The following is a 13,469-nucleotide window of genomic DNA, read 5'->3' on the forward strand; positions in this document are numbered from 1 at the left end:
ATTCTGGTCTAAACCAGAAGGTGGCAAATATGGTCCATGGGCCAAATCTGACCTGCTGCTAGTTTTTGCAAATAAGAGTTTATTGGAACACAGCCACAGCCATTTGTTTTTCTTTTATTTATCTGCTTTCACACTAGAATGTAATTGAGGAATTGTGACAGAAACTGTATAAAAGATGAGTACTATAGAAATCCTTGACTTTACCTTTGGACTGTAACGCCTTAAGTATTTACCATCTGCTTCTTCAGTGCACAGTTTGCTAATCCCTGGTCTACATCAAAACATTCATCATTTATTTGTCCAATTTCTTAAAGCAAAGTATTCAAATTAAGTTCCATAAAAAGATTCCCCATAGCAATAAAAAATCTGAATAGACCAATTACTAGTAAGGAGATTAAATCAGTAATCCACAATTTCCCAATAAAGAAAAAAACCAGGACCAGATGGCTTCACTGGTAAATTTTACCAACCATTTAAAGAAAAATTAATACCAATCCTTCTCAAACTCTTTCCAAAAAATCAAAGAAAAGGGAACACTCCCAAACTCATTTTACAATGCCAGCATTATCCTCATACCAACCTAGAAAAGCACACTACTAGCAAGGAAACTTAGGCCAAGGTCCCTGATGAATATAGATGCCAAAATTCTCAATAAAATACTAGGAGCCTGAATTCAGCAGCACATTAATAGGATCATTCAACATGATCAAGTGGGACTTATCTTTGGAATGCAAGGATGATTCAACCTACATAAATCAATCAAGGTGATTCACCACAGTAACAGAATGAAAGAAAAGACTCATGATCACCTCAATAAACGCAGAAAAAACATTTGACAAAATTCTGCAGTCATTTATGATAAAAACTCAACAAATTAGTCATAGAAAGAATGTATTTCAACATAATAAATTCCATATATGGTAAGCCCACAGCTAACATCATACTCAATGGTAAAATGTTAAAGCTTTTCCTCTAAGATCTGGAACATGGCAAGGACACCCACTCTCACTACTCCAATTCAGCATGGTACTGGGAAGTCTTAGCAAGAACAATCAGGCAGAAAAAAAAAAAGAGAAAGAAAGAAAAGATATCAGAATTAGAAAGGAAGAAGTGAAATTGTCTTTCTTTTTATTTTGCAGATCACATGATTTTATAAATAGAAAATTCTAAGGACAACCAAACAACTGTTAGATCTAATTAGTGAATTCAGTAGAGTTGTAGGATACAAAATTAACATACAAAAATCAGTAGCATTTCCATAAACTAACAATAAATTTCCAAAAAAATAATATATAAAATCCATTTGCAATAGCATAAAAAACATTAAAATACTTAGGAATGAATTTTACCAAGAAAGTCAAAGACCTATACACTTAAAACTACAAAACATTGGTGAAAGAAATCAAAGACTTAAATAAATGGAAAGGTATCTTGTGTTCATGGATTGGAAGAATTAATATTGTTAAAATGCCAATAATACAAAAAGTCATCTATACATTCAATAAAATCCCTACTAAATATCCCAATACCTTTTTTTTTTTACAGAAGCAGAAAAAAACACTCCTAAAATATATATGGAGCCACGAAAGACCCTAAATAGCCAAAGATATCCTGAAAAAGAACAAAGAAGGAAACATTACACTTCTTGATTTCAGTCTATACTATAAAGCTGTAGTAATCAAAACAGTATGATACTAACATAAAAACAAACCAATAGAGCAGAATTGAGAGCCCAGAAGTAAACCAAAGCATATATGGTCAACTAATATTTGATAATGGAACCAAGAATACTCAATGGAGAAGAGACAGTCTCTTCAATAAATGGTGCTGGGATAATTGGACATTCCCATGCAAAGAACTGAACCCTTTTATTACACCACTGGCAAAAATACCTTGAAATTACTCAGCCATTAAAAACAAGAATGAAATCTTACCTTTAGCAATGACATGAATGGAACTAGAGTAGTATGCTAACTGAAATTAGTCAGAGAAAGACAAATACGATTTCACTCATATGTTGAATTAAAGAGACAAAACAAAGAAACAAAGAGTAGGGGGAGAAAGAGAGGCAAACCAAGAAATGGATCCTTAACTATAAAGAATAAACTAATGGTTACCAGAAGGGAAGTGGGTGGGGAGTTGGGTTAAATAGGTGATGGGGATTAAGGAGTGCACTTCTTGTGATGAGCACTGAGTGATGTATGGAAATGTTGTATCACTATATTGTACACCTGAAACTAAGATTACATGTATGGTAACTAACTGGAATTTAAATAAAATTTTAAAGAACTTGAAATGAATTAAAGACTTAAATGTCATGTCTGAAACTATGAAACTCCTAGAAGAGAAAATAGGAATAAAGGTCCTTGACATGAGTCTTGGAAATGATCTTTTGGATATGACACTTAAAGCACAAAAAAGTAAACAAATGGACTACATCAAGCTAAAAACCTTCTATATAGCAAAAGAAACTGTCAACAAAGTGAAAAGCAACCTATGGAATGGGGGAAAATATTTGTAAACCGCATATATCATAAGGGGTTAATATCCAAAATATGTAAGACCTTATACAACTCAATATGAAAAAAATAACCCAATTAAAAATCGGCAAAGGACTGAACAGACATTTTCCAGAGAAGATCTATGAAAGATCAACAGATACATGAAAAGATGCTCAACATCATTAGTCATTAGGGAAATGCAAATTAAAACCACAATGAGATATCACCTTACACCTGTTAGAACGGCCATCATCAAAAAGACAAGAGGTAAGTGCTGGCGTGGATGTGGAGAAAAGGGAACCCTGTACACTGCTGGTGGGATTGCAAACTGGTACAGCCACTATGGAAGACAATATGGATGATCTTCAAAATATTAAAAATGGAACTACCATAGGACTTAAGAATTCCACTTCTGGGAATATATCCAAAGGATGTAAAAACATATCTGCATCCTTATGTTCATAGCAGCATTATTTACAATAGCTAAGATGTGAAAACAACCTAAGCGCTCATGATCGGATATAGATGAAGAAGAAGTAGAAGTAGAAGTTGTGAGCCATAAATATTCAGCCATTAAAAATAAAGAAATCCTACCATTTGCAACAACATGAATGAATCTTGAAGGCTTTATACCAAGTAAAATAAGTCAGGTAGAGAAAGACAAATACTGTATGAACGATCTCACTTACACGTTAAATCTAAACAAAACCAAACAAAAACAAACACAGAAAAAGAGATCAGACTTTGGGTATCAGAGGCAGAGGGTGGGGGTCGGGTGAATGGGAGGAAAGTGGTCAAAAGGTACAAAGTTCCGGGGTGTCTGGGTGGCTCAGTTGGTTAGGCAGCCCACCTCGGCTTAGGTCATGATCTCATGGGTTCAAGCCCCGCATCAGGCTCTGTGCTGACAGCTCAGAGCATGGAGCCTGCTTCGGATTCTGTGTCACCCTCTCTCTCTGCCCCTCCCCCTGCCTCAAAAATAAATAATAAACATTCAAAATGTTTCAAAAGGTACAAACTTCCAGTTATAAGATAAATAAGTCATTGGATGTAAAGTATAGCATAGGGAATAGACTCAATAATATTGTAATAAATTTGTAAAGTGACAGCAGCTAAACCTTTCATGGTGAGCATTTCGTAATGTATATAAATGTCAAATCACGGTGTTGTACACCTGAAACTAATATGCCATTGTATGTCAAGTATACTTCAATTTAAAAAAGAAAAGAAAAATCAACACTAAGGATGTACAGTACAATGTGATGACTGTCGCTAACATTGCTGTAAGAGTTCTCATCAGAAGGAATTTGATTTTCCTTTCTTCTTTCTTTTTAAATTGTATCTATATGATAAGATAAATGTTAGCTGAACCTATTATGGTAATAATTTCACAACAGAAGCAAATGAAATCATCGTGATGTACATCTTAAACTTAAACAGTGATGTGTGTTAATTATTTCTCAATAAAATTGGGGGGGGGAAAGATTCCCCATACACATGTTAAAACATAGTACATTCTTCTCACACAAAGCAACATAAGATAACTATAAATATGTAAGGAATAACTGCCTTAAAAATTCCAATAAAGCAGAACAGCATCTATCCATAGTAGGGCCTCAATACATTTGGTTAAATAAATAAATCTTTAAAAAATGTATGTGCATTCTGCACTGTAGTGATGATATATATTTATTTTAGACTAAATTTCTTTTCCCCAAACCTTTGAGTAAAATGAATGTTCTGGGAAGAATGCCCAATGTGATCTACAGTACTGCTTCAAGCCCCAGGTGGGAGACGCTCAATCGTTTGCCCTGAAGGGTTTGGCGGGTTTTAAGAGAGCAAAGCAACCCTCCCTCCCTCAAAAAGCGTATGTTTAAAATATTCTATGGATAAAATAGATGTATAAACTATGGCCTAATTTCATGCATCTTCTATTGTAGCAGTTACTAACCTGTATCTAAGCGTAAGTATATTTTAAGTCCTGAAGACGCTGATGTTTTGTAACGGTCCTAAGTGCTATTAATCCCTGTCTCCTATGGCAGCTCAGGAAGTAGAAGAGTCTGCAACACTCTGGGCTACCTCTCTCTTCCTCCCCCCTAATCCTGTATTGTGCAGTTCACACAGATGTACATCATCCTCCCAGAAGGAGTAAGGGTCAGGGCAGATCATCCAAGCCCGCTTGGATAAGAGGGAAGGGAAGAAGAGGAAAGCCTAACCTGGGAAAGAATTCAGACCATGAAAATAATCAAGGAGTTACAATAGCAAGCACAAAGCATATACCTCTCCTGTAACCACTTTTTTTTTTCCAGTTTCTGCACATATATGGACGAAGGAAGGTGACCATTCAACCATCTAACCATACAGTAAATTTGCCCCGTGGTAAAATGCTCAAGAAACATCATTTCCCTTCTTTTTCCCTTTCCTCCTCACTTGTTCTGGGCTTTTAATTTCAGGATGCTTATTTCCATTTCTATCTAATATAAAGAACAAACCAACGTTTTGCATTGTGAGGAAAAGTATTCCTTTTCCCTGTAAATTATGCAAAAAAAGAGAATCATTTATGGTTAAACTATCCCATGTTGATCTCAAGAGGCAGAACTGTGTGGCCAAGAGTGGAGCTGTGGAATCGGTCTGGTTGTGTTGCAGTCTAATGGCACCATTGACAAGCTGGGTGACCTTGGACAAATTGTTTAACCTTTCTGGGCTTCATATTCCCCTTCTCTAAAACTGGAGTAATATTTCATAGCCTTGTTGATAGAATGAGATTATGCATATAAAACCTTAAAACTATGTCTGGTATATAGTGAGCACTCTTTTATGACTAGGTGGTAATATTATTAATGTTAATGAGGTTCAAGCATGAGATCCTCCAATGGCTGGCCCTTGCTTTCTTCTGCTATGTCCTGCGTGTGTTTCATCACACTGCCTATCTCTCTGCTCTGCTGAAGCCAGATTACTTTTTCATCCCAAACTATATTATCTCTGTATTCCTTATCTGTGTTCATACAGCACAGCCTCGTCATCATTCAACATGCACTTTACACAACCTATTTTCTATCAAGCTTCAGCCAAGTAAAATTGCATGCTGCTACATTTGTGCCCCTAGCCAGACATTTAGTACAAATTTCTTCATTTCTCTTTCTTTCCTTCCTCCTCTTGACCAGGAGCTCTTCAAGGACAGAAGAGTATTTGGGCCATGCTTTTAGCCATAGCACCTAGCAGCTGTTATATATAACACATTTTTTAAATGTATGTTGAATTAAAAAGGGCTTAAGGACCCAGACTAGTAATTCTGAAGTCGTAAAATTCCATTTAAAGTATAGCCACAGGAATTGGCTCGGTGACCTCTTCTGGAAGCAAATCTTACTTATTACTATAAACTGCATGAAGGGATTGTCTTTATTTGTTCAAAATTCAATGTCCTTTAATCACATTTGTTGAATTGAATTAAGGAATTTACTCTTATCAATGAAATTCAATTTGGGATATATCTGAGATGTTTCTAACATCATTCAGAGTCCTTGAGAGTTTTCTTCCTTCTAAGAAAAGTAATGCTCCATTTGTCTATTTCCCATTCTTTCATTTATAAGAACAATATAGTGATTTTCTTAATAATTTATACTATCTTTAGTCAATTGGTTCAACAATATATTTGTTCATTATATAAAACAGATGTCTCCATATTTTTGCCTTTTGGTAAATTTTACCCAAATTAACTGAAGTATCTTTCATAAATATCTATGGAACTTCTATTTTTCAAGTTGATCCTTTGCAAAACAACAATAACAAAAATGGCTTACCCTATAGTGATGACTTAAAAAATGCATCTGTGTTTGTGAAATGGTGAAATTAATAGATAGGATTTATACTTACTTCAAATATATCCCGAATCCAAACACTTCTCTGCATTACCGTTGCCATTAAATTTCTAACCACCATCATCTCTCAACTCAACCGCTACAGTTACCTTTAGAGTGGCTGCTGCTTCTGGGCTCGCCTCTCTACTAAATGTTTTACAGAACATATGAAATGATGTTTGAAAATTTTAATCAGATCATGCTAGTCCCTTGGTCAAAACCTTCCTATCTCCACTGTACCATGAATAAAGACTGGACTCCTTACAATGGTCAGTGAGACCCATCATCGCCTGGCTGCTATCTGCCTCTCAACCCTTACTCCCCCACCAACCCCCACTCCCGACACTACTGTGCCCTGGATTACTACACCACAGGCACCCTGGGATGTTTTTCTTCCCTCTTTGCACATGCTGTGCTTGTTCCTTTCCTGGCCCTTTGTACCTCGTATCCCCTCTCCTTACAATGCTCAGTCCTGAAGATGGGGCCGAGTCCTTACCATTGCTCAGATGTAACCTCCTTCATGAAGCTTCCCCTCCCTGATTGCCTCTGCTCAAGATGACAATTCAGACCCATTGCTGTGGACCACTCTGCTGCTGACATCTCTCACTGTCAGCTAGTTCTCAGCATCATGTGCCAAACGGCCCTGTTAATTCAGTCTGCGCCAGATCTTGGCGTTCGGGTCCACCAGTCTTTGCTGTTACATACATTCCTACTTCTCTCTTCAGACTGACGCTTGGTTAAAGCAGAAGACCACAAAAACCTCTGTGGCTAGTCATTTTGCTCCCAGCAAGCCCATTTTGTTCTCAACGCATTATCCATGACACAAATAACCTAGGGAGATTTTAGGATTATCAACTGGGCCTGTTCCAGCCTTAGGACTCTCGTGACGCTACCGGGTCACCACATGTTGGCATGGGATTACTAAGCACAGCAATCTCTTCCTAAAAGCATAAGCAAAAACGCTGAGTGTTCCTTCAACTAGGAGTTCCTAAAGCTACTCCGCTGAGAGGTTTGGCCTCAAGAAGCTGGGAGGAGAAAACACAAGCCTTGGCAGGCACTTTCCCCATTCACGATGCTCTGTTTTCTCTCCATGTCTTGTGCCTTTGCCGCATGTGCACCACGAAGCCTTTTTCACTGTGATTTCAAACACCTTTACATATAATTATATGCAAACATAGTCATTTATGCTTGCTGACAAACATCAAGATGAAAAGTAAAAATAAATGAATCATTTTGTTTCATGCTTAAGTTACCAAACCTCTGGATCTCAGCAAGACTTCCAATAGTAGACTAATCCACAAAGTCTAGTCTTTATATATACAAGAGAATTAAAGGTATTTGGAAAACTTTTCTTTCTCAAGACTGCCTGGCTTTAAGCCATATGTCAAAATAATCTTTTAAATGACAGAAAGTGAGGGTCCCATCCTCCCTCCACCCCACATCAGGCAGATGCCTTGACTGCCTTAGGAAGAAAAACAAGTATATAGGAAAGCAAAAGAAGAAAATGCCATATCATCATTTGACTGGCTTAGACAGAAATGTAGAGAATGGAAGAGAATAATTGCTTCCTTACATGTAATGCAAAAAAAGAGTATAAAGACAACTTCTTTAGATAAAACTTTATCAACAAAAATAATAACTCCATAACTTAAGTGTTATTTATTCAGCTAAGTAAATTATAGCCATGATTTAGTAAATATACACATGCCTACACACACATAGACACACACACACACACACACACACACACAAATCAGAGTTGCCAAACAGATAAAGGAACCCAGGCCACTTGCTGGCTCTCATTATTTGCTCTCATTCTAGATAGGAGTCTAAATGTTTGATTTTTCTGACTTACCTGAAAAAATCATTTTGCAAATATCAAGTAAGATTTGGATGGTAAAAACGAAGCAAGAATCACATTTCATGTTCAGACAAAAATCATAAAAAAAAAATTGCACAGATGCTCTAATATCATAACAGTCTGGAACCAGTTGAGATAGGTATGAATGAGCCTTCTCTATTTTTCTTAATTTATTAAATATGTTGATCTTTTATGTCCAGATTTATAAGCAACACATTACACATGTTGTATGTAATAATTTGTGTTTGTCATTTTGCTCGTTTACCAGTTCTAAGCCCAAGTTATATATGGTTTCAACATAGAAATTTGATTTTACAAAACATTTCATTACTTTTTTTTTTTCAAATTGAGAGTCAATTTGAAATTATTGGAGAGAGGCAGAGAGAGTGGGAGTCACAGAATCTGAAGCGGGCTCCAGGCTCTGAGCTGTCAGCACAGAGCCAGACGCAGGGCTAGAACTCATGAACTGCAAGATCATGACCTGAGCTGAAGTCATGCTTAACCAACTGAGCCACCCAGGTGCCCCAACAAAATTATCTTTTAAACAGTGTCCAGGAGGGGCATCTGGGTGGCTCAGTCAGTTGAGTGTCTGATTTCAACTTAGGTCATGATCTCATATCGGTGTGTTTGAGCTCCACATAGGGCTCTGTGCTGACAGCTCAGAGCCTGGAGCCTGCTTTGGATTCTATGACTCCCTCTTTCTCTGCCCCTACTCTGCTCATGCTCTGTCTGTCTCTGTCTCTCAAAAAATAAAATAAAACGTTAAAAATAATTTTTAAACAGTGTCCCGGAAACCATGTGCAAGTGAAGACTTTTTTGAGTACACATTTTTAAGTCAGGTCTAGATTTGACCCCAGCTATACTTTCCAGCTTCTTATACAGATGATTTGTTTGAAATATCAAAACCTTGTAGAATGAGGATAATAAAACCCACTTTAAAATATTGCTGTGATGGTTAAATGTCAATCAAACACACCTAAAAAACCTTCAACAGCTGCTGCAAAATATTGGCAAGCTATACATCTACTATGTTTTATGTCTTTTAGAAAGAATAATTAGTTAAGATTGTAAAGACAAGACAAATGCCAGATCTGGACTCCATATTTTTATTATCTTTAATGTGTTTGAATCCAAGTGTAAATAAGCAAGGAGGTGGAATACTAAATTAGGAGAAAAGAGTATTTTTTATTAAGTATAAGCCAAGGTTATATATAATCTAGAAAGATATATGGCTGAATTTTGCTTTAAACTCTACTGACCTTGGGGGAAAAATGGGTTAGGAGTTTGAGGAACATACAATGGGGCTGATGTATGTGTGTGCATGTGTGTGTGTGTACATGTGGGTATACGTACTGAGTACAAAATTCCTAACCACCACTCTTAGTATCTTCTAAGCATGAGAGGTTTACTGAGTATGTTCTATAGCAAAAAGACATTTTTGACAGGGAATACATTCATATAACCCAATTTGAGGAGGCACTATCTTAAAGAGAAAACTAAATTCGGTTTTTATTTTACTTTAAATTATTCCATAGTTCAACTATATTTGTTCTCAGCTGGGGTCATGTCATGGGTCAGTTCCCCACTTTGTATTAAATAGAATATTTATGGGGCGCCTGGGTGGCTCAGTCGGTTGAGCGTCCAACTTCAGCTCAGGTCATGATCTCACAGTCCGTGAGTTCGAGCCCCGCGTTGGGCTCTGTGCTGACAGCTCGGAGCCTGGAGCCCGTTTCAGATTCTGTGTCTCCCTCTCTCTCTGCCCCTCCCCTGTTCATGCTCTGTCTCAGAAATAAATAAACGTTAAAAGAAATTTTAATAAATAAATAAATATAATCTTTATTCATTATAGAATAAATAATTCAATCAGGTTTGAAAACATTTGCCTGTATTTATAGCCCATCAGGTTTGTCGGCAAGCATCTTTGTTCATTTGAGCTGTTGTAATAGAGGACCATAGACTGGGTGGCTGATAAACAACAGAAATTTATTTCGCACAGTTGCAGAGACTGGGAAGTCCAGGACTGTGATGCTGGCAGTTGAGTGTTTGGTAAGGGCTTCCTAGTTCACAGACGTCCATATTTTCACTGTGTCCTCGCATGATGGAGAGGACTCGGGCACTGTCTGGGTCCTCTTTATAAAGGCGCTAATCCTGTTTACCTCCCAATACCATCATCTTGGGCATTAGGATCTCAGCATATGAATTTGGGGGTCAGACAGATACAAAATTTCAGACCATACCAGCTGGCAAACATCAACATGAAGATTTAAGACATTTGGACAGATCATCTCATTATTTTGGTGTTTAGTTTGTTAAGCATCCAGATAATTATAGACAACCAGATGATTCAGTAACCTTTTGTCTTATTTTTTTTGTTTTTGATTTTCTGTACTATGAATACCATTTATTCTGTAGGTGGAAAACATAAAAAATAGAGACCATGAAATATATTTGGTTAACAAGATATGTTATTTCCTTAGAGTTTCAAACGTACCATTCATTCTTTTTAATAATATTTCTCTTATTGTATATTCAAATGACTTGCACAATTCAATAGCATTTTTCTAAAACTTAAATGAAATAATAAATTTATGTAAGCAAAGGGCACAGCAATATATAGAGAAAGATCTATGTGTGTGAAGTATGTGATTTTTTTAGTGTTCTTTTGGTTATTTAACTACATGTATAGTACAACCAGCACATTTAACTAACATACTTTTTTTCTTTCTTTGTTTCCCAACAGGCTTAGAATGTAATAATTCAAGAATTTTATAATACAGTTGAGTAGCTTAACAACTGTTTATGTGCTTCCCATGGTATGTTCTCCATATGGTAAGTATATGTTTAATTTGATGCTGGCTTGATTGTGACAGAAATATGTTCAGTTAGAAGTTATAGGTAACCTAGGATTATTTCAGAATTATTATAAGTTAAAACCCATCCAAAGTATAGAATAGTTGTAGAAGTTTATCTTATATGTAGAGATATTCTATAAATTTAGATTTAACATTGTATCAAAGTTAATTTTAATATAATTGTCTATCATGGTAGAATAATATGCCTTTGAGGTTTAGTTTTATTTTTAATAAATATTATACTTAATATCCCCAATATTTCTATACTATTCTTTAGTGTTCTGTGATTTTTTAAAATATTAGACTTGCAGAATTTTATGCTAAAGTATTAAAATTTCCTGAATTGTCTTTTTAAAATTATGATATGTAATATCATTTCAAGGTCAGGTCAATTTCTTTCTATATTAGTTATCTTTTCAAAAAATGGTTTTAGGTTTGGCAACATAATACCTACACCACTAAATCACTTGTGTGTGTGTATGTGTGTATACAATTTCTTTAATAAGCTACATAAAAAGGGAGAATAAAACTAGTCTTTGCTTGGTAAAGGGAACTCTTACTATTAATTTCTCATTGCTGAAAAGTAAAGAGGGGAATGAAAGGCTGGGAGACTATGCTGTTTTCGAGTTAAGTACTAAGCTGAAAGTACTAACTCACAGGGAAGGAAAAGAGGCAGCCCACTACCTTTTCCTCACAAAAAAAATGAGCCATGGGGCACCTGTGTGGCTCACCTGGTTGAGTGTCAGAGTCTTGATTTTGGCTCAAGTCATGATATCTCAGTTTGTGGGATCCAGCCCCATGTGGGTCTCTCCGTTGATGGCACAGAGCCTGCCTGGGATTCTTTCTCTCCTTGCTCTCTGCCCCTACCCCTGCTTGCACACACTTGTGCTCTCTCCCTCTCTCTCTCTCTCTCTCTCTCTCTCTCTCTCTCTCTCTCAAAATAAACTTTAAAAAAACGGGGGAAAAAAAAAAAAGAAAGAAAAGCCATGAACTAGCCCCATTCATAATCAGAAGTGTTCCCAAAACTTATGGCATGGTTAGGCCATCAGGAGATTCTGTTCCTTAACAACACCTGATACTGTCAGACCTGTGATACTCATCCTAAACCTTACTCTCCATTCTCCTGGCCATTTCCTTGCTGAAGCCCCTGTCTGAGCATCTAACATCTATCACATGTGATTTGGAACTTAGTGAGGCTGATCTTTCCCTACAAAAGCAGGAGGATGAGGTGGGACTGATTATACTGTGAGGGCTGGAATAATTGTGGGTAGGTTATTAGCATGCCATTTCAGAGCACTGAATGCTTTTTGACACAAAATATAATTTAATATACAATATGTGATTCTAAAGCAGTGTCATCTAATAAAAATATAATGTGAGGCAAAGATGTAATTTAAATTTTTCTTGTGGCCACATTTTTGAAAAGTAAGAGAAGCAAGTAAAATGGATTTTAATAATATATTATATTAACCCTCTATATTCAAAATATAACCTTCAACATGTGATTAATGTAAAAAAATATTGTGACCTTTTACATCCTTTTTTTTTTCCATACTAAGTCTTTGAAATCCTTTGTGTACTTAAAGCACATATCAGTTGGGATACTACATTTTATTGGGCATACTTGATCTGTATTTATATTTCATATAATTTACAGTTGAAAAGTAGATCCACAAAGCCCAGTTGTCCCACACATACTCAAAGCATTCCAATAACTAAATTGAGTATCCATTTTTAAATTTAAATTAACCAAAATTAAAAGTTATTTCCTCAGTCACACTAGTCACATTTCAAGTAATCAATAGACCCATGTGGCTAATAGCTACCATGTTGGACAACTCTTTTCCAGAGAAATGTGGACATAATGCCATAATTCTGCTACCTAATGAATTTTGTAGGTTTATCTCAGAGCACACCAATGAAGCCTATAACTTTAAGTTTTTAATGAGAAAACCAAAAGTCAAATTCTACCAAGAAAAAGTCAAATTCTCTGACCAAGAATGAAATTTTAGCCAGTCTCATCTGATCCATGAGAGATTATAGATAAGAAAATATACAAGGTCTAAACCTTGAAGTTGTAATGCACATTGGAATTTGTTTGGTTTAAATTTGCTTCAGTATAAATGCTCTGTTGTAACTGAAGGAATTACCTGATCACAGCCCTTTTCATTACAATGAGTGATTAAAAAGCAAAGAGTAAAATAATTGTTTTTTTAAATGGCTCTATGAAATATACTGTTAAAAGAAAGAAAATATAAACTTCAGACCTATAAATCACATGTCTGATGAAGGATTTGTATTCACAAATTATAAGGAACCCTTTTTAAAACTTACCAAAAAGACAACCAACAACTCAGTTTAAAAATGGGTAAAGATGGGGGCGCCTGGGTGGCTCAGTCGG

The 13,469-nt window shown here is 36.1% G+C and overlaps 1 protein-coding gene across 4 annotated transcripts in view; it reads left to right on the forward strand.

The window, feature by feature from the left end:
* The window catches only part of FUT9 (fucosyltransferase 9), a 200,918-nt gene that overhangs the window by 92,222 nt on the left and 95,227 nt on the right, over positions 1-13,469 (forward strand). For 3 of the 4 annotated variants that reach the window (XM_045499064.1, XM_045499062.1, XM_045499063.1), the window contains one exon: positions 10,957-11,045. Coding sequence is in view for 2 of the 4 variants with exons in the window: in XM_045499062.1 (XP_045355018.1) it covers positions 11,027-11,045 (19 nt within the window). In the remaining 2 variants the exon portion in view is untranslated. The remainder of the gene's footprint in view (positions 1-10,956; positions 11,046-13,469) is intronic. The other variant, XM_045499065.1, reaches the window with a different exon arrangement.

Source organism: Leopardus geoffroyi, chromosome B2 (genome assembly GCF_018350155.1).
Source record: "Leopardus geoffroyi isolate Oge1 chromosome B2, O.geoffroyi_Oge1_pat1.0, whole genome shotgun sequence".
Classification (NCBI taxonomy): domain Eukaryota; kingdom Metazoa; phylum Chordata; class Mammalia; order Carnivora; family Felidae; genus Leopardus; species Leopardus geoffroyi.